At 61.1% G+C, this 22,907-nt stretch overlaps 1 protein-coding gene and 1 long non-coding RNA gene across 9 annotated transcripts; both read right to left on the minus strand.

Annotated features, from left to right (window-relative positions):
- Positions 1-8,249: 8,249 nt before the first annotated feature.
- Positions 8,250-12,776, minus strand: LOC310883438. Its single transcript, XR_014573540.1, has 2 exons — positions 12,176-12,776; positions 8,250-10,116 (listed from the first exon to the last, which is right to left on the minus strand). It is a non-coding gene; the product is annotated as an uncharacterized lncRNA (long non-coding RNA).
- Positions 12,777-12,798: 22 nt separating this feature from the next.
- On the minus strand, positions 12,799-22,822 carry CRYBB2 (crystallin beta B2). 8 transcript variants are annotated; one of them, XM_083803761.1, is made up of 6 exons: positions 20,507-22,822; positions 19,743-19,817; positions 19,116-19,234; positions 18,460-18,634; positions 17,944-18,086; positions 12,799-17,854 (listed from the first exon to the last, which is right to left on the minus strand). In XM_083803761.1, exons 2-6 carry the CDS (start codon positions 19,794-19,796, stop codon positions 17,686-17,688), a joined length of 660 nt encoding a protein of 219 aa, XP_083659887.1. In that variant the 5' UTR covers positions 19,797-19,817; positions 20,507-22,822; the 3' UTR covers positions 12,799-17,685. The 8 variants fall into 8 exon arrangements, with proteins under 8 accessions (XP_083659887.1, XP_083659889.1, XP_083659888.1 ...); XM_083803763.1 differs by lacking the exon at positions 20,507-22,822 and adding an exon at positions 20,010-20,498; XM_083803762.1 differs by lacking the exon at positions 20,507-22,822 and adding an exon at positions 19,919-20,498.
- Positions 22,823-22,907: the final 85 nt, after the last annotated feature.

Consider the following 22,907-nt stretch of genomic DNA (forward strand, 5'->3'; position numbering starts at 1 on the left):
GCCGCCCGCGGGGGGGCGCCGGGAGCGGGGCCGGGGGGGGGGGGGGCTGCGGGCACGGCGGGCACGGCCGGGGTAGAGCAGCCCCCGTGGGGCCGCACCGCACCGAGGGGCTCTGGAGGGGGGGGGGTCTCGGGGGGGGCCCGGGGCAGGCCGTGCCCCAGCAGGGCCTGCAGGCCCCGCGGCCCCCCCGGCCGCTGCCCGAAGCGCGGCGTGAGGGAGAGCCGCCGGGGGTGGCCCCGAGACCCCCCCCCGGGCAGGTGACGGAGCGAAGGGGGGCACCGGGGGGCTCCCAGCGCCACCCGGCCGCCGGGCACAGCCCCCCCCCGGCACGGTACCTCGGCTGCAGTCAGGCAGATATGCAGATCCGACCTCCTCTCTTTTCTGACTTTCTTCAAATATGTCACAAATAATTGGCTCAATGAAAGGCTAAGTCAATGACAAGTCTGAAGTTTAAAGCTCAGCTTGTTTTGAGCTCTTTTCAAGTGCCGCCACTCCTCCTTCCTACATCTTTATGAAAGTTAATGATCTGATTAAAGCAAGGTAAAGTATACAGCCGGGAGGATTTCGCCGTGCGCCTCATTACGAACCGTCTGGGAACGGCTTTTTGTTGGAAACGTTAATTTACGCCGGCACTTTTCACCGGAGGCGACCCGCAGGGGAGGTTTCTGCTCGGCTGGGCACGGCGCGGGGCGACGAGCAGCGGCTGGGGCTGGGGCACGGCACGGCCCTCCTGTGCCCCCCGCGCCCCCCAGGTCCCCGTCCCTCCGCTGCCCCGGAGCCGTCACCCCTCGGGGTCCCGCAGGGCAGGGCTGGGAGCTCTGAGCCCCGCATCCTATTTTCACCTGGCCCAGATGCGGGACGAGAAGGTGTGCGCCTCTTCTCGTCACTGCACGCGGCTGGGGGCTTCGTGCCAAACCCTCCGCACGGGAGCAGCCCCGTGGCCGTGAAACCATCCAGGCACGGGAGCCGCGTGCCCTCGTTGATGCTTGCAGAGCATTGTCGAGTTGTAAATGCACTATAATACATGACACCCCTCGCTGGAAAGCGTCAGTCTACCAACCAGGACAAAAACCACAGCCCACGCCTCGTGCGTGGCGTCACTTCGTAGCTTTAAAGTGCTTGAGTTCTGATGGGAAAGGCTGGCGCTGTCCAATGGTGCAAAGCAGCTTGGATCCGCGGCCATGAGGCGTGTTCCCGTTTCCCCAGGCAGGAGCAAGCACAGGTGCCCCTCACCGTGTCTGCACCCATGGGCGCGAGTGGCTCCCGCAGGCTGGTGGCCCCGCTGCAGCCCCTGCGCCCGGCCAGCTGCGGGAGGCCGCCCGGGGCAGAACGGCTCTGGCTTCCTGCACCGGGAGCGTGCGAAAGAAGCAGGAGAAGTGCAGCGAGTTGCCGTCGCTGACCTGAGCGTGTTGCTAAACAGCACCAGCGCCACGCAGTCACTCGGAGGGGAGGCAGAGCAAACCGAAACCCATTAATGCCTGCCTCGCGCTGCCGATGAAGAAGGCCCTTCTGTTTCCTAAAATATTTAAATGACTCTGCAACGATGATGATTGCAATAATGGCCAAGAAAACGCCACTTAGGGTTCATAATGCTCTCCTTTTTATTTCTGAACCATGTTTTTGCCATTATTATCTGGGTATTATTCTAATGTACGCTTCAAAGCCATTCCTTGTGACAATTTCCAGGAAGTCACATTGGAGAAGGGCTACTACAGAAACCCAGCTAAGAAGCTGCTCTCCTCGTGCTGCTGTTGCGTTTTGGTTGGTGCTAGCCAGCAGGGTAGCAGCAGCTGGAACCGAAACGTTGGTGGGGCTTGTAAGAAATGGTGCTCTCTTCAACACTTGTTTAAAGAAGTGTATTTCTTACTCGTCATTCTCTAGCAGCATGTAATACACGTACATTTTGCAGCGTTATATTCGGCGGTTTTGAAGGTCACTGGGATGGGCATTTTCTTGGTTACAGACTGGAAATAAAGCTAATTATTTCCTGAAGCTGAAGAACAGGCAGCAGAACGCGCGGTGCTAACAGGCATCGCAGGGACATTCAATTCCCCAGCTCCCCAGGTGCGAGGCTGCAGCCCCTCTGGGCGTCCGTGTGAATCCCGTGTTCGTGTTTGCGTGTGTCCTGCAGCAGTTTGGTAGTGCTTAGCGTTACGTGTTGTGTGCTGGCTTCGGTATCTGTACGTGGTGTTTGTGTGTGTTTATAAACAGTGCGCTGAGTGTGTATTCCCCTGGCTGAAGGAAACCCTGAATTAATCGATGCCACGGTTAACAGAGGTCAGAATATGATACACTCGTGCACGGCCTGAATGCGCTGAAGTACCTCCTGACATTTCTGCGGATGCTGACTGATACCGTTCGATCAATTTGACCGTGCCACGGGGCCGCCGGGCCGCAGAGCAGGGCCCTGTGTGCATCCCCTGCCACAGCCAAGAAAGCCCGGCTCGTGTCCGGTGCTCCTTCCTCCCGAGCAGCGAGTTTCTCCTGCCATCTGTGTAGGATTTAAATGTTTAATTTTGCACGGCTCCACTGCGCAGGATGATGGATGATATCACAGAGAGTAACAAGTCGAAAGCAGATTTATCGGTGCGTCCTACACTAACTCCGTCACTTGGAGATAATGGTGCAAAACGGCACTACAGGATGGAGGCACGCTCGTCCTGCTGTCCTTCAGCCTGTGGAAAATCTGATAATTGCAGGATCTCTGCTGGTATGCATGGCCAGCACAAGCTATACACCCCTTGAGGGGAGTGCTCACATGGATGATTATTAAACTCATTTTTTTAATATTTCCTTTTTTTTTTTTTAAATATTTCCAGAAATGCACGTCGTTTTGGAATTAGGAATATTAGGCATTGATTACCTTAGTTGCCTCCATGGGATGCGAACAAGCACAAACCCGCCTCGTTCCTCGGCAGCGCTGGTAGGGGATAATGTGTGTGCTGGGGATGGATCCAGCTGGGCTCCGACTCTCGGCGGTTTGCTTGTGTAATAGCCAAGCAGCGAGCTTGTCTTCTGCTGCTTGCTCTGCTGGCAGCATTATCTGGAGTGCGATTGCTCACGTGGCTGCAAGGGGGGAGAGGAAATCTGCACCCCACCTGCACTCGCTGCCCTCTGCTCTCCCAAATGTCTTCGGACGGCTTCCTGCAGCGGGGCTGCCTGGGGGTAAATCAGGAACGGGAGCATCGCCCTAATGAGGTTGTGCAGGGATTCATTAGTGAGCAACCGTAAGGTGCCCAAAGAACCGCAAGGGATAAATAAATGCAAACAGTTCTTACTAAAAATTAAGAAAACTGGAGCTGGCAAGGCAGGCGTTCTCCCAGCACTCACCTCGCCCAGCACAACGTGCAGCCCACGGCTGTCGGGCTCCCCCTGGGCCACCACTGCTCTTAGCCCAGGGTCAGCACTTTGGGGACACCAGCACAGGTAAGATGAGACCTCTCATTGCCAGCTCCCATTTGCTTTCCTTTCACTGAAAGACCCCCCCTCCCCCTTTAGCAAACAGTAAGTTCAGAGTTGCACAGCAGGTGAAGCGTGCCGCAAAGTATTGTTTAGGGGACCAGACTCACAGCTCCACTAGTTCTCTCCTCTGGGCGAAGCAGGTTTGCAAAAGCTTGCGGCACCTCTCCAGGAGCAGGCTGAGCTTTGCGGGGGCTCCGGGGCAGCTTTGCCCCTCTGCCCACCGCACTGGTGCCGGTCTGAGCAGGGGCACAGCCAGGCGGGGTGCCCCGGGCGTTCCCGTGCAGCACCGAGGCTGGGACACATCCTTAACGCACTTCTCCAAGCTGCACAAGTAAGCAGCAAGAGGCAAAATGGAAAACAACTGGAACGATTAATGGCCGTCCCTGCCGCCGCCTGTGTTCACCAACTGCACCAGAAGGAGCAGTTCCAGAGAAGGCAGCCCTGCCTTCGCTGTGCCCCTGCATCAGGCACCAGAGCCGCGGGACGGGAGCTCCCTGCCCTGATGGGGATGCGCAAGGGTCCTCTGCAGCCCCGCCAGCTCCCCCAGCTTTCTCCTGAACACTCTTGACGAAGGTGCTGCGACCACCTCTGACATGGAACTCACCATCATCACATTCCTTTCTGAAACTGGCTGACATTATGACGAGGCCAAGTTCTAATTAGGAAACAAAAGGTAATTAAACTATCAGAAATATTATTCACCATCAAACATTTGTGCTTGAATAGTCTGAGCAGAAACAACGACGTCCTCTGGGGACAGAGATAAGAAGGGAATGGAAAGTCACGCCGTGTCTTCAGTCTTGCATGAGGAAGCACAGGCAAGAGAGGTGGGCGCTGCGGTGTTCACATGCATCACACCATTTCTCTAACCAGCAGAAACACCCATTAGGCATTGTCCTCTCCAGATCGTCTTGAACTGACACCCCCCACACAAACATCCTGCTTCCAGCCTCTCTTCGCTCTGTCGGTCCCACCTGGGCTGGGGGCTGCTCACCCACGTCTGCCGCCCACGAGGGACGTGCAGGTGAGGCTGCGAACCTCTGCCCCGGGGCTCCACGCAGCCTCCCCCGGTGGGACCTCGACTTCCCCTGGTCCCACAGGGCAGCTTGGAAGAGCCCAGCGGCCCGGGGCCGGGGCAGCAGCTCGGGGAGGCTGTGTTGAGGACAGCAGGAAATCCAGTCCTTTCTGCTTTGTTTAGCGGCAATGCCTGGCTGGACTCCTGGCTCTGCTTAATACTCCAGGAGGAAATATTTGTTCCTTTGAAATTGACTGGAATGATTTAAGCAGTATTTTTTTTATCAAAATAAATTGTAAAGAAATAATGAATCTAATTCAGATGATGGCAACATCAGAATGCATTCTTCTGGCCCCTCGCTAATTAGATTGCCAACCACACAGGACATTCTCCAGTACAGATCGTCTCCTAAGAACTGGGGCCCGCAGCCTGAGCAGATGCCGGTTGTGCGGCTGCGCTGGGCACAAACCCGCACCCACGCCGGGCACCCGCACCTCGTGCCGGGCTGGTTGCACCGGGCTGGCTCCCCAAAAGCTGGGAGCCGGTGGCTTGTGATGGTGCAGCCGGACTCGGTGCTCCCATTCCTTGTCCTTCCCACTCGTGGGAACAGAAAGAAACCAGGAAGCATCTCTGCCCATTTCCTTTTTTCCCCCCAAAAAGAGCGGTCCGTGTACACCAGCACTAATTGCAGTAACTACCGTCAGGCAGCCTGGACTGCAGGACGCTCGGAGTCCAGCTCTGACACGCGCGGACAGCCCGGCCCCCGGGCTGCAGCAGGCGGCTCTGGGGCACGCAGCCCCTCAGGTGCCTCTGCTGCAGTCCCCAGCAGCGTGCCGGTGGCACATCCATGCTACGCACCCCCAGCCAGCTGGTTGCTTTACGCCTCAGCAGGGCTGGCACCTGGGCAGCCTTGCTCTCGTTAATAGCTAGTAACGGTCATTAACAGCAGTAGTAGGCTTCTATTTCATGACTGAGCCCAAACGCCCCGCCGGAGCCGAGCTGCGGCCGCGGCGGTCCCTGCACCACTCGTGCCGCGGGTTGCCCATCACGGCCCTGGAGCCCCACGGGACTTCTGGCACCGTGCGGATTATTATTCGTCAGATTATTGCAGATTGAGCCTTTCCTCCAGACATTTGGCTAAGCGGGTGCTCAGCCCCGGTCACCTCAAAGTTACAGCTCAAGTATTCAGTGGTGAAACCTTGAATGATTAATTTCACTAAGTTAGTCTGCAGGTCCCAATTAAGCACAGAAGTAATTTCTTAATTCCGAGCGATAAAAGCATTCCCCTCCCAGCGTCAGCTGGCGGGCAGCTCAGCTCAGGGAGAGGCAGAAAGCAGCGAGTAAATTTTTCAGCTGTCTTCCTCTCCGTGCAGCAATTTAAAAATGAACTTTCCACAAAGCCTAAATAAATTGTCATGTGATGCAGGAATTCCTGCATTATTAAGATATTTTGAAACATGGCTAAATACGAAGCCATCAAATTTAAGTAGTTCAAAGTTACAAAGAGACTTTTTCTTTTTTTAAAAAAGAGAAAAAGGGCGCTCTCTTTCTCTCTTTAAATAAGCATTCTGTTCCCTCCTTTGGAACGACTCTAAATTTTTAAGACAGCCTCTACTATTTATTTCCCTTCATTTCCTTTCAGTGAAGGAATGGAAACAGGCGTGAATGAAACCCTGAACACCGAGAAGAAAATACAGAGTTTTAAAGACGGAAGAAAGTTGCTGGCAGGTGCCCGCTCACTGGCACCGCGCCTCCCTGCAGAGCACCAGGTAACGGGGAGGATTTTTCCGGCTCAGGTGCAATTTGGTGGCAAACGAGCACGGAAGGAGCGGGGCTTCTGCTTCCCTCCTGCCTCGGTTCAGCTTCCTCCGCGCAGTAATTCTGACCAGCACTGGGCTGCAATTTCCCGCAGCTCACACAAGTATCTCAATTACTGCCTAATGAGATCAGCCCTTCCTCTGCCTAGCAAATCGAGTGCGCCAGCCCCGGCGAGGCACAGAGGAAACCGAAGCACCAGGCACGGCTGAGCAGCCGGTAGCGCCTCGCGGGTCCCTCCTGCGTGTTTTTGTGCGTGGCTGAATGGGAAAAAGGCAGCACAAGGGACAGGGAAGGCAGCCGGAAGGCCGTGGCTCTGCCGTCCCCGGGTGGGACGGGTGCTGGGGCGGAGGTGGCCCATGCCAGGATCTCCACGGCACGAGCTCACCGCTGCCCGCTTCTAGCTGGAACGAGGAGGCCTTCGGATGGCTCCTCAGCAGAGTTCAGGTCCAAGCATCATGGCTGAGCCACACCTTCAGTGGGCAGAAAGGTAACTAAAGACAAATTACCTACTCGCTTACAAATGGGGACATTTGTGCGCTGAAAGACGCCCTCACCTGAGGCCATCCGCAGAGCTCGGGCATAACCACAGCCTCAGCACCCGAACGGCCACCGCGGCTCAGCAGCCACGGCCAAAACCCAAAGCTCTTCCCCGGAGGAGCAGCACCAGGAGCCTCTCTCCCCACGGGCTGGGTCTGGCTCTATCCCTTGTACAGCCCGGGCTGGACGTGGCCTCCTGGCCGTACACACAGCAACGCTGCTAAACCCAAGCACGGTGTGAAACAGCTTCCTTCCCACCGCGCACGTGTCCGCAGAGAGAAGCGTGCCTGCAGCCAGCACGAGCCCGCTGTCACGGAGCAGAGCAAGGAGCCTGAGCTAACGTTACCAGAGATCCCCCTGTGATCCTCCCTGCGGCCCCGCCACGCCGTGGGTACGGCATCCTGCCTGGACTGTGCACCCAAAGATCATCGCAGCCCTGCCCCGTGGGACGTCCTGCAGCGAGACGGAGCAGGGGGGACCCCCAGAGCCCCCCAGGCAGCACAGCCCCAGGGGTCCCCCTGCCTGTGCCCTCCCTCAGCATCCTCAGGGACGGCGTGCTTTACAAACAGCAGTTATCACCAACGATTGGTAGCGGGTGAGGACTGTAACAGCAAACACCTAACAACTGTAAAAAGAATCCCTCTCGAGCACCGTGTGAGAGCTCATCTCAGCCGGCATTGAAGGAGCTTTTCCACTGCGCAGACTGATCAGGCAAACAGATGTCAAGAGGGAACCGTAGAGCATTTGCTGTTCCACGGTCTGGTTTGAATGTAACTTGATAAAGAAAACCAAAATCAATAACTGACTAATTCAGCTATAAATTTTGAGGGATAGAAGGAGAAAACCAACGATCGCTCAGACGATAGCGAAACGGCACAAGTTAATTTAGATTCTGTCACTACCTCATGTGGAAAGTAAGCCATGCAATGCCAAAAATAAGAGACTGGGTCTGCAGGGTGGCTTTGCCACCCGAGGCTGGGTCCGTCACAGGGACAGGACAGGCCCTGGTGGGGGTGGGACTGGCTCGGGGCACTGCAGGCAGGAGCCAGCTGGGCACGGGGCTCCGAGCCGCCCCGCCGTGCCAGCAAGGCTGCGGGCACCCAGCCCGCCTGCTGGAAAACCTTCACAGTATGCTCCTTGGAAACAATTCTAGCTGCGTGTGAAACGCTTTCTAGTTATTTCTCTTCCCTGGCTCTTCATACTCAAAGTCTATTTGCACAGAAATTGGCGTTCACCGCCCTGGCTGATCATTCACCCAAATCCAATACCGTGCATCTGGCCCCCGCCGCCCGACAGCACCCACGGGTGCCCGACGTCAGCTGCAGGCAAACAGCAGCCGGAGCCGGGGCTGGGCAGCGCACGCCCCGTGGGGCTGTCACCGCCTCCCTCCTGGGTGCCAGCGGCTGCGCCCCCCCCGTCCCACCGGCTGGAGACATGAACGCCTCCCCCTGCAGCACCCATCGTCGCGCCCAAAAATTAGGGGCGTGGAAGGAGGCTCATTGCCGAGAGCTGAGGGCGGAGGAACAGGGAGCCAGGCTGCCGTGCCCCTCGCTGCCCGCGTCGCAGCCGCCTCTCCTAGCTGGGCTCCGTGTTGGAGGCGTACGTGGGAGAAGCCCTCCCGCTGAGGCTGCTCACGGCATGCGAAGGAAAGCTGCGCCTGCTGCCAGAGCGAGCCACCACGCTGTTCCCTTTTCTACGTGGCTGCATCGTGCTCTGTTTCAGAGAAAGAAATCTCTGCAAAACGGAGCCTGGTGCTGCCGGTGTCCCCAGGGAGCCGCCGTGGCTGGGGATCGCGGGCTGCCCTTCGCCTTGGCCACCCCATCCCGGGGCACGTGGCTCCGAGCCCTCGCACAGGCACAGCGGCAGGAACCCGCTGCCAGCTCGGGAACAAAACGGCACCGCGTTTATTTGCACTTCCATCACATCAAAGGGGCCCTTGTCTGAAACCGTCTGTCTTTAGCCTAGAGGAGAAGGGGAAAGATTGGTTCCTATTAATAGCCTCGCATCCCACAAGATCCAAGCCTTGCAAGAAGCCATGAAAGACGGCGGCATCTGATCCTCTCAATAAATGAGGTAATTTTGGAAGAAATGTGTGTGCTCGGCAGCCTTAATTACTGCCTTCTCCATTTGGGTAGGAGACGAGAGCGATGACTCCTTTCTGTGTTGGTGGCACCCGAGTCCCAGAGGTGCTCAGTGCCAGGAGAGCCACCAGCACACAGGCAGGCGTGCTGCCTCTCCCCCAGCTCTGATCTTGCAGCAAACATCGCCAGGACTCGCGTGGGGTGAGAAGGAGAGCCCCAGCGAGGGGATGGCCAGCAATGGGGCAAAGAGAGGCAGAAGCAGGAGCGGCTTGACGCCAACCTGAGGAGGGATCCCCTCCACTGCACCCCGATGGGCACCCAGCCAGCAGCGATGCTGCAGGAGGGGCCCAGCGCCATGGGGCAAAGCAGGGCCCCTGCCACAGCGTGCATGGCAGCTGAGCACGAGGCTTTGCAGGAACACAGCCCGTCGGACCTGCCGGCCCCATATGCCAAACGACTCGCCTACCCTCTCAGTGCCCTCGGAAAGCGATCCAGTAAATTATCTTCATTTCACAGCTGAGGAAGCACGGCTCCTGAGCATCCGCCGTGCCTGGGGGCCTGCCGGTCAGGAACACTGCGCAGAGAGGTCCGTGGGTCACAGACAGCAAATACATGGGCACGGGCCTCAAAAGCATCGTTCTTCTAAAACACATCTGGCACCTTCCCACGCTGAACCCAGAGCGAGCAGTTCACGTGGATTTAGCATCTTTGGCTCAGCTTCACCTGCGGTGCTGCTGAAAGCATCTCCCCTAAAGGACAGCTTAGTTCGCCCTCCAAAAGCAGCTGGCATCGCCGTGCACTGTACTAAGAGCAAATCAGCCCCAGCTGGGATGTAGAAATGGTATTTGTTCCAATTAAACGCTAAAAGCAACTTGCTCCTTTCTGCTCGGGTAGGGCGGGGAGGGACTGAATGCCTCCGAACCGCGCACGGAGTGCAGGATATTAATTACCGCGCCGTGTGGGCGCACGCAGCACACGCGGCACAGAACACCTCACGGCTCGCTCGCTCCGGGTGAGCGCTTCGGCGTGGTGGGCACGTTGCACACAACAGGCGCCCGGCACCAAAGCGAAGCGTCCCAGCCGCACGTGCTCATATCCCTCGTGCCGTGATAAGAGAATCGGCCTTAACTCGGGTACCGCAATGCCATCGCCGTGTGGTCTGAGGGAGGGGCATGGTCCAGCGCGGGGGATGACCGAGGAGCTCTGCGAAGGTACCGAAGACACGGCAGTGAGAAGCTGCTGTTTATTTCCTATCACACGCGGCTGCATGACATTAACTGGCTGCGGGATTATGTCACCTACTCTGAAGGGCCAGAAGCTTGACTGAAGTGATTCCCACGGCCCTCTCCCGCTCCGTTCCCCTGGTGCCACTCTTGGGGCACTCCTGCAGGTGCCCTGCGGCCCTGCTGCAGAGGCTGGGAAAAATCCCAGGTGCTTTCAGAGCCCCGAGAGAGGCGTGAGCCGCTCCTGGAGGCACTGGAGCAGATCAGGAGCGGGGCCTGGCCCCAGCACTCTCCCTGAGATGCCAACGGGGGGGACCCAAGCCCTTGGTGGGTCCCTTCCCAGCCTGGTCCCATCTCGCAGCCCTCCATGCCTCCCTGCAGCCCAGGCAGGAGCGCTCTGCCCCCCGGGTACGAGCAGGATGGGCTCCACCAGCCAAAACGCCCTGCCCCCAGCCACGGGCCTCATCGCTGGAGCTCCTCTGGGCAGATAATGGACTTTGCCTTCGGACTTAATCTGCTGTAAATCTCTCTCTCTTAATTGCTTATCATCCGGAAACCTCGGAGTGAGCCAGGGCAGGCACTCCCCCTTCATGGGATGGGCTGTTCTCTCCCTCCCTGCCATGGTCCTGTTGCTGGTACACCCCCAGGGCACCCAGCGCACCCCCAGGGCACCCAGCGCACCCCCAGGGCCCATGCAGCCCAAATCCACAGCAGCACAAGCTGGCAGGGAGCAGGGGCTGCCTTTCCATCTGCTTCTCTGCAGAAGCATTTCACAAACAAAATGCCAGGAGAGTTTTTACAGCCGTGCTTCCCATCAGCAGTGCCGCTGGGTTTGCCATCAGCCATTTTAATGCTGTCAGATGCCTCAGCGGGTCTCGGCAGGACCTGAAAGCACAGCTCCCCCTCCCAGCCCCCCAGGTGGGAGCACTTTCGGCAGCACATCACGAGGCCCCCCCAAGGACCCCACACCCCGCTGGCACTGCCCTCGCAGCCCCCACCAAGCAGCGGCAGCATCCTCAGCCGCAGCGGGCAGCGCGAAGGTTACCCAGGGGCTAACCCGGGGCACAATCTGGGGTCAAAGATTTGATTTCAGCGGGAGCTGGTCGGCGTCTTTCCACTGAGAACGGCTCCTAAGGCAGAGCGAGCAGAGCTCTGTCCTCCTGCCTGCTGAAGGAGCAATCCCGTCCTGCAGAGGGAAGACGTCATGCGACGGGAAGGTTGCTAAGCGAGCGGCTCCCTCCTTGTGATGCACAACTTCATTACTCGGCTCCCTAAATGGATGTTACATACATACGACATTTGCCTTGGAGCATATGAGCATCCCAAAATAGCACGCGTTTCAGCGCTGTTTGTACGGTTTGCTGAAGAACGTCCCTGCGTCTGCCGGGCTCGCTGCGCGTGCTGCCTGCACGGACCCACGGGGGCACGGGACAGGAGGGCTCGGGGGGGTGCAAACACCAAGAGGTGCAGGTTTCCCTTCACTCGGGTCCTTTCTCTCCCTGCCTTGCGTTGCTGCTTTCTCAGTGCTTTGCTTGGTGTTGTGCTACAGGCCAAATGTCAGGCTGGGGGGGGGCAAACCCCGCGGGGAGAAGCCCTTAAACTCAGCCCAGCTCAGGCAGTTCTTTTAGATGCACCGAACCGCACAGAGACCAGGTATGGCAGCAGCTCCTGCACCTTACGTAAGACACAAATTAAGGAATAAAATAAAGAGGGACTGTCCTGAGGAGAGAAATAAAGAAATTTGTTTTCCATTTTTCCCCCTGATTTCATAAGAACTTCCCCAGCAGCTGATCTTTGCGGCACTAACACAATCCGGTGCTATATTTTAATCCCATTACGTTGCCATGCGGCTGCTCGCAGGCCGCCTGGCCCACGAGGAACAGATGTTTCCTAATTGGCCCTTCTGCTGCCCAGGGGTTTACATCACTGAGAACGGCTCCTTTGCCTTTTGTGTTGACGTTGAAAGCGAGACCCCACCGCCGCGTTTTACAGCCTAAGGTTACACAACGGAGCTGGCTGCTGGCTCTCCAATTACCCACCTTGAGCTGCTGTTTGCCGCACAAAGGCGGCCGCGGCAATGTCAGGTCGGGGCGCTTCGGCGCAGCGGCTGGGTCAGGCAGGGTTTGCTGGCGATCGCCGGGGTTTAATTGCCGGCTGCGGCGGCCGAGGAAGCAATCCGGGCTGCCCTGGCCGCCTGCCCGCGGGGAGCGGCAACGTTGCCTTCTTGCAGATGCCTTCGGGTGGAGCCGTTGGAGGCGAAGCCCCAGCTAGCAGCAGAAGGCAGCACGGAGGCGTCTGGAGGGTTTCCAGCGGGGCTCCTGGCCTCAGGGCAAGCAGCAACCCGTGGCCACCCAAACGTGGGCTGGGGCCGGGCTGCGGGCACTCTGCGGGGTCGTGGGCTCTCAGCACAACCCACCACACCACGCAGCATCCCTGCCCCTCAGCACCGAAAGGAAGCAATTTCAGGCAAAGCCAGGCTCCCACACACAGCTGCAGGCAGGTGCCTGCTCCTGCAGCCAAACCCTGGCTTTGCCCCTCCCCAAAATATCCCCCCCACCCCGCCCCAGCACAGCTGCCTCTAATCTGCCCAGGGCTGAGGGTGCACAGGGTGCTCCCCACCTCTGGGCACAGCTGGGTAACAACGGGCGCCTTTGGCTTTTCAGGTCGCCGCTGACTTGGTCTTGTCCCGGGTGTTTCATAATCAAGCCTTGGGAGAGCCATGCTGAGAGACTGACTACAGAGCGCGGGGCAGGAGCTAAATCCTCACCGCTGTTATAATCCCCTGATACGTTTTAATCCCATTATGTCTCCATGTGGCTGTTTCCAATTCTGGCCTTTGAAGAAGTGATGTTTCTTAATTAGCATTTCAGCTGGACGGGACTTTTATTTGCTGGAGGAAGCCTAGGAAGCTGTAAAGCTTTCATTTCTCCCTTTTATCTCCCTCTTTGCGCTAACGCTGGGAATAAAGAGGAGCAGAACACAAGCAAACGAGCGCCCAGGGCTCTGCGCGAGAGCATCGACCGGCTCCGGCGCTGGGGGCACTGGGGGCTGGCCGGGGTGTGTGTGCCGGCCGGCTGCGGCCAGGGCAAGCAGCTGCCACTTGGCCCCGGGCATTTCCCTCACCAGAGCATGGGAAGAACCCGGGGGGCCACCAGCCCACGGCCCTGCTGCAAACCCACATCCCCAGGAGGGCGGCGGGAGCCGGTGTCACCCCCGTGCACCCAGAGCCTCACCAGCAGGCAGGGAGGCTGGAGGAAAACCTGCAGGTGATTTCCTTCTTGCGCCAGCCGGGGCAGAGGCAGCACCTTCTTATCCCACACGCCAAAGCTGAGCGCTGAAAAATCACTAATCTGCCCTGAAAACCACAACGTTTCAATAATATATGCTGGGCTCCTTCATGTTTTCCCTTTCTTCCTTCAGCCTTTGTTATTTGTGGCTGGGGTTTGTGTGTGTGCATGCAAACATGAGGCTAGAGGCTCAATGTAATTTCAAGGGGAAAAAAAAATCAAAGCTAGGATCTCATGTAGTCATGTGGTTCCAGAAGCTGGAGAATTAAACAAAATAGTCATTAGAATTTTAAAAGGACAAAAATCTGTGAAACCCGCAGTACACCCCTGGAAGCTGGCAAGGCGCGCTGAATGCCCAAAGCATCCAGGCTGCAGACAAGATAAAATTCACCCCGCTATGATGGAGAACAAACATTTCGTATTTCCAAGACTCTTGGTTTGTAGCCAATTATTTCCCTGCCCTTGGCACGTCTCCCAGCGCCTCAGCACAATGGGCACGGGGGGAGCCGCGCGCAGCCGCCGCCGCGGAAGACAATAGGAAGGCGAACGAAAGGCAGTGCCGGCACGCTGGCGGTTCCACGTTGCTCTTCGTTGCACTTGCTTCCTCCCCAACAGGCAGCCCATCCTGCCTCAGATGAGATCCCGCACGAATGCACATCTCGGGGACAGACAATGGCTGATGCTCGAGTGGAAAAGGAAAAGAAAACAGGGAACAAGCAAGGGGACGGTTGTCCCCCGTGTGGGCGCAGCCAGGGTCGCTTTGGTGCACCAGGCTCTGCTCCGTCTTTGCGGGGTTTGGGGTGGTGGGGCCACTGCCTCCCCACGGCACCACTGCAGAGAAGGCCCCAAAACACCAAACGTGCCTCAGCAACCACCGGAGCCGGAGGAAATGTCCGTCTGATGGAGAGGGAGCCAGCTCCCGGGGGTGGCAGTGGGCTTGCAGTCCCCCATACTATTTGCCTGGTGAAAAAGAAAAAAAAAAAAAAATAAGAATTAGTTTGACAGCCTGGAGAACAGCTTTAGCTCCAGTCTATTGGCATGGCAGCAAAACCACCCACTAGCAGGGAGAGCCGTGGGACCGCTGAAATATCACCAGCCAGCGCCGCTGACAAGCGCCTGTTGTTCTCCGGCGGCCGCCGCGCGGGCGGGCAGCGGGCGGGGAGCGGGCGCAGGGGACACCGCCCGCGGCAGGGGATGCAGGCACCCCCTCACCGGGGTGGGACGGGGGCGACCTCGTAAAAGGGGGCTTTTTGATAAAGTTCAGTTAAAATAAAAGAAAGCTGCGATGCCGCAGTCCTGCCCGGCACATCCAGCGCTGGCAGCGGCACGGGGTGCGAAGGGTCTGCCATCCGTGCGCCCAGGCCCCGTCTCCCTCGCGGTGACTCGTGCTGCTCTGGAGGAGACATTTCGGAGAGATGCTCAGCTCGGCGGTGGGGTTTCCCATGGTGGCAAGCCCACCAGGAGCCGAGGGAGCCTGTCGCAAAGACAAATCGCCCTCAGCCTTCAAAGGCAGCACGCGCTCCCCACCTCAGCCAGGCTTCAAGCGCCGATCGGCGGCTCCTGCTCCTTGGTCTCCTGCTGAGCCACGCAGCCTCCAGCCCCGCGGTTCTGCTCCCCCCCGGGGCCTGGCATTTCTACGGTTACACCAGCAGGAACAGAGGAAGGAGCAGGGGGAGGAAGCATCCCGGGGGAAGACGGGGCCGGACGGCACAGCCCACACGGCCTCCTCCCACCCCGTGTTCCGCGCGCTGGATCCAAATTTCTGGGAAAGCTGCAAGCAGCTGAAAAGCAAGCCTCGGGCGAGGAGGACGAGCGACCTGCCAGCGGCGTGCCCCAGTGCCTGGCCCCATGAAGCTGCCCGGCTGCTGGCCCCATGGGGATCGGGGGACGTGGTGCTCCACTCCCTGCACAGCCCCTCTCCCACCAGGCCAGGGTGCGATGGGATGCGACGTTTTTCGGCAAGCACAGGTGACAGGGCCGGGGTTACCGACGAGCAACGGTGAGTCAGAACAGGAGCAACTGCAAAATAACAGAACCACTTGCTCAGCGCGTTACACTCAGCCAGGAAAACACACCTCCTCCTACGTGAGCCCCCGCGGGAACCGCCAGCTCCGGTGTGCTGCTGCAGCTCTGCAGCAAGCGGGGTGCTGCCCACCCCAAAGGAGCAAAGCGCCCGGCCGGGGGGCCTGGTCCTGCTCGCACCCTGGCTGCTCCGTTTTCTCCCACCTCTGGCTCAGGCCACAAAACCTCGGGGCCAGGCCCCAGAGGGGACAAATCCCTGTGCCATTGGCACCTGGGGCAGCCTGGTGGCTCCTGACACCCCAGGGTGCTCGGACCCATCTCCCCACCCAGCTGGGCCAGGGGAGGACAATGCTCACCATGCGCAGCGGTCCGGGGTGCAGCCTGGGGTGGGCTGCGTGAAGCTGCTGTTTCTACCGCGGGGGGCATGAGAGCGGGGGCCAGTGGAAAACCCGACCTCAGCGGAGCCAAATCGTGTCTGAGTCACCCCAGGGCGCCCACCGGAGCGCAGCCAGCTGCCAGCGAGGGAAATTCCCTTGACAAGTCAAGGGTGAACCTCCTCTGAGCTCATTCACATTTTCCCCTTCTGCTTTTGTCGCTTCTCCCCCGAGACCCCCTGCCCCTCCTCGTGCCCATCCCAAGGCCCCTTGCAGCGGCTGCTGCGAACCCGGGGACAGCAACCGCGGGTCCCCGCGCGCCCCCCGCCTCTCGCGGTGCCACTTCCCCCCCAGGCGCTGCGGTTTGCCACTGACAGCTCAAACCCAAATGCCAAGACGAGGCAGCCTTCCCCCAGCAGCAGCAGACAGGCGGGTGTCACTACTCTCATTAAAACCCCATTTTTTCACAGCTTGTCTTGGGCAGAAATGTTCAGGTCTGGGATCGTTTGGGATTTTTCCCTCGGAGGAAGAGGAACAGATTTTCACAGGAAGCCGGCTCCATTGAGCCGACGCGGCGAAGCGCTGCCAAGGCACGACTCGCAGAAGGGCTGACATTTCAGAGCAACATTTGGCGAATGATTAATTCAGAATATCGCCCCGCTGAGCTGGGCTTTGCCAAAACCGGTGATGGATGCCGGGCACAGTCACTCAGAGCAAGAGGCTCTGCAGCACAGAGGATTCGCGGGGCTAAAAACCACCTGTGGGGGCCCTCGTGCGTGGGAGCTGATGGGGGGGATACGGACGGGGGGAGCGTGTATCCGGATCTCCCCGCAGTTCCTGGTTTGGCTGGCGTCTATCCCAGAGTACCCCAGCCAACAAGCCCAGCAGCTTTCTGCTCTCCAGGTGCATGGCAAAGGGGTGCGGCAGAGGTTGGGGTGGGGACAGCCAGGGTGCCCCCATCCCGCCACCAAACCCCACTGGTGCCCACCTTCGGGTGACACGCCAGCCCTGCGCGGGCGCACCGCGAAACAGCGCTGCCCCGCACGGCCGCACCGACCCGCAGCGGCTGCCGCTGGCCGCGTCCTGCAGGGAGGGACCGGGGCAGCAGCAGGCTCAGCACCAGCCCCACAAAGCCCCCCCAGAGCTGTGCTGTAGCCCCCAGGCTCGCTCACGGCACAGCCAGGAGCAGAACGGGCTTTCCTCTGCTGGAGCCATCACTTGACAGCTTCATTTGCTCAACTTAGAGTGCAAATAATTAAAGCATTATTTAGCGATATTAATGCTAAATTAAAGCATTGTTGCTGGGTGAAGCAGTTATTAAGCAATGCTGTTAAGCACTGACAGTGCTTAATAATTGCTTTATTAAGCTCTGAGGTGTCTGTCCCGACACCAGGGCCCTCTGGGGACACCTTTGCTGCCTGCAGCGGGATGTGGGGCTGCAGAGGAGCCGCGCACCCCCTCCGTACCCCCCGCAGGCGCAGCAGCCGGACCCCCGGTGCACAGGCTGTGGGGGCACGGACATCTCCATCCCTGCTGCCAAAACCCACTGCACAGCCCCCTCTCAGTGGGGCAGTTTTGGGGTCTACCGGTGCTGGCAGCGACCACCACAACGCCGCTGGTGAGGGGCACTTGGGTGCGGGACGGCAATGACCCCCCCCCTGCCCCTGTTGGGTGCCGGAGGTCGGGATGGGCTGCGCCCCGCCGGGAAGGAAGGGGCCACACCGGGGACTTTGAAACTCCAAGCTTTATTCGGTTGCTTTGGCAGCGGCGTGGCTCACACGGGGGGAGGCGGGAGGCGAGGCCGTGGGGGCAGCAGCGGGCGAGGGGAGCTTGCTGGGCTCCCTGCTCCCGGCGGGGCCGGGGGCTCTAGTTGGAGGGGTGGTAGGCGCCGCGCTGGTGCCACTGCATGTCCCGGATGCGCCTGACCGACTGGATCTGGGGGTGCTGGGCGCCGAACTCTGAGCTGTCTTTGTAGTCCCCCTTCTCAAACAGGTACTGGTAGCCCCTGTAGCCGGGGTACTGGTAGCCCACCCACCTGCAAGGCAAGCACGGGGAGGGGGGGGGGTCACGGCTGTCCATGGGGCGAGGAGGGAGCATCGCCCGGTCCCACGGCCCCGTACTCACGTGCCGCTCTGCACCCGCACGGACGAGACCTTCTCCTGGTAGCCGTGCGCGTGGAAGCTGGGCACATCGTCGTCGATGATTTCGATCTTCTTGCCGGTGAAGCTGGGGTTCTCGTACAGCACGATCTTGTGCTCCTGGCTGTCCTGCAGCGGGAGCGAGCGGAGACGTGGGGTCAGCACCCGCTGGTCCTGGGGCTGGGCGGGGGGCAAAGCCCTGGGGGCTGCGGGGAAACCGAGGCAAGGGAGCAGCACCGCGCGCCGTGCCTCCCCCTGATGCCAGGGCCGCTCTGTGTCCCCCCAGCTCAGAGACCCAGCACCCTCCGTGGGCACTCCCGGACTTACCAGCAGACGTCCTCCGCTCCTGTGCCACCGGTCCCCATCCCCGTGCTCCCACCGACCCCCCCGGGGACTCCCCTGGGGCCCCGGCGAGCTGGGGCAGGGTGCACGGCAGGGGTGCTCCTCTGCCCGCGGGGCTGGGGGCCCGGGGGAAGGCGGGGGAAGAGTTGTGGCTGCAGACCTTGGTCTGGCGGGTGGGTAGTGGCTGTCTGGGTGCTCTCACCACTTTGATGGGTCTCAGGGAGGTGATGCTGTCGCTTCTCCGGCTGTTGGTCCAGGAGTCCCAGCGGGGGTACTCCCCCTTCTCAAACACAAACTGCTCTCCCTTGCAGCTGGCCTGCTCGTAGCCCACCCAGCTGCGAGAGAGCAGAGGACGAGCTTCAGGCGGGGCGTCCCTCCCTTCCCAGAGCAGGGCTGCTCCGGCGCGGTGGCCGCCCGTCCGCTCTCCGAGAGCACACGTGGGGAGAAAGGCGGCAGCACCAAGCGACGGGCACCCTCCGTGCCTGTCCCTGCTCTGGCAAGGAAGGCGGCCAAAGGGTGGGCGATGCCACCATCAGTGCCCAAGCCCCCCCAGCTCCCCTCCCATGGAGCAGAGGGTGGCAGCACTGCGAGATTCACCCCAGGTACAGGAAACCCTGGAGGCCACTCGCTGCCCTCCCCAGCACCGCGACACAGCCCCAGGTGGGCCGGGCTGGCTGCTGGGGCTCAGCACCGTGGGGACCCCAAAATCTCGCGCCCAGACCCCGCAGCACCAGCTGTGGGAAACCCACGGGGTGCCAGCAGGGGGGGGGGCTCCCCAGGACCCTCCCTCCTGGGGTCCCCCCCACCGAGACGTACGGTCCAGAGTGCACGAGGATGGAGCCCACTTTGTCCACGCCGGCATCCTTCAGGTTGGGGCAGGCGCCGCTGAGCTCATGGCAGCGGCCCTGGAAGTTCTCCTGCTCGAAGATGGCAATCTGCAGGAGAGCGGGGCCGTGAGCAGGGCACAGCCCACACCCTGCGCCGCCCCCCGAAACTTCCCTCGCTTCTACAGACCGCGAGCACCGTCCCAGCATCTCCCACCCGTGCCTCGCAGCACGCTGGTGCCTCTCGCAGAGGGATCCCTGCACTGACGCCACGCCGAGCAGCCCCGGCTCTCCCCTGGGCATCGTGGCACGGCCGGGACACAGACCCCGCAGGGCCCACAACCACAGCGGGCACATCCGTGCAGCCCCATGAGCCGAGCGCCACCAGCTCAGCGCGGATTTCACGGCTCAGTGGGGCGGAGGGAGGCAAACGTGCTGTGTCTGCTCCGTGGCTGGGGACTGGGAGCCGATCCCTTCCCACCGGGCCCCCGGGGGCCTGCAGCAGCAGAGGGGGCCCAGGGGGCACAACCAGAGGCGTTCCTGCGGGCAGGGGGAGAGGAGATTTGGGCGCTCGGTGAGGCTGAGCCCCGGCCCCGCTGCGGGGCGGCCGCGCACTGACCTTGGAGCTGGCTGGCTGCTGCTTGGAGGCTGGCATCTGGTGTTCGGAAGCCATCCTCAGCCGGGCCGTCTGCTTCTGCGGGAGGAAAGCTCAGGCTGAGGGTACACCTGGCACTGTGCTCACGGCCCCGGGCCCGTGCCCCACGCCCGCACCCCGCTCCCGCTGCTGAACCGCACCGGGGGGCACGGCGAACAGAGCAGCGCAGCCCCAGGCTCCTGCACGTCTCCCCAGGTGCTGCAGCAGCCCCAGGCCCCGGCCTGGCTTCACCTGTGATGGGGCTGAGGAGGGGCAGAGCCTGGAGCGAGGGCACGCGTGAGCCGGGGGTGGTCCCAGGACGCTCACAGAGCATCCCGGCTGCTACTTGCGCGGCTTTTCCCTCGGTTCCTACTCAGCGAGCTACAGCCGAGGCTTCCCCGTCCCTCGTGGGGTCAGGAAAAAGGCAGCAGGGCACCCGCTGGCAGCCCCACCGTGTGTGTGTGCGCGTGGCGGTGTACATGCGTGTGTAAATGTGTGCGTACGTGTGTGCGCACGGTGCCCACTGCAGAGCCCCGGCCCCCTCGCCCCCTGCACAGCCGCCCCGAGAAGGACTCGCGTTCCCCCAGAGCGTGGGATGGGGTTCGGCTTCCCCACAAACCAGAGCCTGGTCTGGCACAGAACAGCCCCGCGGCTCCGAGCTGCACGCAGGTGGGAGCAGCTCTGCGGCAGGCCAGGGTGGAAACAATAAAAAACAAAAAAATGCGAGGACAAAAACAGAGAGCTCTTACCAGTTGTACCAGTACCCGCTTGAGCCAGTGAAGGGCTGGGACCGAGAGGGGCAATTTATACTGCGCCGCAGGAGAACGGTGCCCGAGCTATTTACAGAATAGTTAGAGCATGATTCAAAGCGGGAATGCAGGATTAAACCCAATGAAAACCGGGGTCAGCTGACGCGCCGCGGCCATTGTCTCCCCAAACCCCAAGTCGCGGAGTTATTTCATTAGCTTTCACATTCGAGTCGCCCGCTTTGTTGGGTTTGCTGGCAAGGAGATTTGGAGTTTGCCTGCATCAGCCGAATGCATGCCAAGACCCAGCCCGGCCCTTGCAAACAAAGCCCCCGCCGGCCCTGCTTCAGGAGTTTTGGAGCCAGGGACTTTATCCCTCCAACCAGCTGACACGCTGCCCCGGCGCTGGAAGCACCGAAAACTGCTGAGGTTGGCTCTTTCCTTGCGCGATAAAACTGCCCGGAGCTTTCAAACAGCCCCTAAACACCTGGGTCTGCCCGTCTGCGCCTCCCCAGCCAGGGAAAGCCCCCGGCACAGCGGAGGGGGCCCTGAGGGGTCCCTGGGCACGGGGACACAATGGGAGGGAACAACAGGGGAGCAGGGCAGCCCCGGGACCCTGGGGGCACAGCACCAGTGCCAGCTGGTGCCAGGTATCGGGGTCCCCTTCCATTAGCCCCCTGCCCTTTTTGGGCCCCCCATGCAGTGGCTGAGCCCCGCAGTCCCACCAGCACTTGGGGACAAAGCCAAGGCCAGCAACGGGGGCTGGTAGCCTGGGACATGGCCCGGCCACAGCAGGGCATGCCCCTGCTGGGGGTCCCCGCTGCTGTGCAGCGCCCACAGCCACCCCCGGAGGAGGGGGACCTTCCCTTGTCACCCCAGCAAGTGTCACACAGCACCAGAGGGGCCCGGACCTGCTCCCTTCCGCACACGGCATGTCCTGGGGGGGCCTGCAGCGGCTGCGCAGCCAGCCCCAGCAAAGTGCTGCAGCCCCCCCAGTGGCATCCCCGGCTGCTCCTCCTGGCCCAGGATCCGGGGGTGACTGCAGGGCTCCTCCACCGGGTGACTCCCATCAGAGCCTGCCCCGATGCACGCGCAGCCCGAGGGCAGCATCACGCAGGGGTCAGTCCCCGCAGCCTGCAGCCACCGCAGGAGCTCGGGGAGCCCCAGCCACGCACCGCCGGGCCACACTGAGCTGCGGATGCTGCAGGTGACCGTGCAGCTCTGCAAGAAGTCGCTTCACACAACAGCCTGGTTTTGGCAGGTCTGGTTTGTGACCGAGTGCCCACCACAGCCGCCAGCCCTGCTGCAGGACCCTGCTCCATCCCCGGTGCCTGGGGGCTGCGCAGCCTCGTGTCCGCCCCCAGCTCCGCGGCTGGTTCATGGGCCCCAGGGCCCAGCACAGGGCACGCACATCCCCACGGCTGCCCCCTTGCGTGTCCCATCCAAACTTGGAGGGAGCTTGGGCAGCCTTGTGCCCACCTCCTGTCTCTGCCAGTGGCCCCAGAAGGTGCCCGTCTCTCAGCCCCGTCCGGGGAGCTCACAGCACCCACCACCGGTGGGACACAGGCCCAGGGACAAAGGTCAGGGCACGGCTCCCACCCCATCCCCAAATGCCAGGGTTTGGGCAGGGACTGCCCCAAGGCTCTGCCCCGCTGCCTGGCCCAGCCCGTGGCAGCCCCATCTCAGCCAACTGGGACCAGTATGGGAGGAAGCTGGGGGTGCCCCTGGTGCTCCCTGGCAGGGCCCTGCCGGTGCCCGGCTGGCACTGGGGCCACGTGTGCCCCCACGGCTGAGGCTGCTCGAGGCCGTGCCGTGCCCGACTCCCTGCCGGCACCCCAGGGGCTGTGCTGGCTCCACGTGTGAAATGCTGCAAGTGGTGGGTGCAAGGTGCTGGAGCAGCCTCAGGCTGGGTTAGGGACTGCGCAGGGTGCCGGGCTCAGCCCTGCCTGCGGGACAAGCCACCCTCGGGGGCGTGCGGGGCCCGGCCCTATCCAGGGACAGGTGCTCTCATCCCCCGGGACCCCCAGACACCGCCGTGCCCCTTGTGTTGGAGGTGAGCCTGCAGCCAGAGGCAGCTGGGAAGGAGCCTTTGCCCCATGCCCAAAGCACACAAGCAGCGCTCCCACGGCCCAGGCAGATGTTTTGAGAAGGCGAAAAACAAAATCCCAGCAACTGCCCTTGGCAAGCCCCAGAGGATGGGCTCGGGGGCGCTGCGGCTGCCCCTGGCTCAGGGCCGGCTCCGCGCTGCCCTGCACACCCCGCACCCCCAGCCGCGGCACCGGGGGCTGTTGGTTTTGGAAGGCAGCAGCCTTTACGCAACGCCGAGCGCTCGCACTTTGCACGCTCCTGCTTTGTGCACGGAGGCTGGGCCCTGCCGTGGCCCCGTCCTCGCCCCGCTGCAGCA

The sequence above is a fragment of the Anser anser genome (assembly GCF_964211835.1).
Source record: "Anser anser genome assembly, chromosome: 18".
Classification (NCBI taxonomy): Eukaryota; Metazoa; Chordata; class Aves; order Anseriformes; family Anatidae; genus Anser; species Anser anser.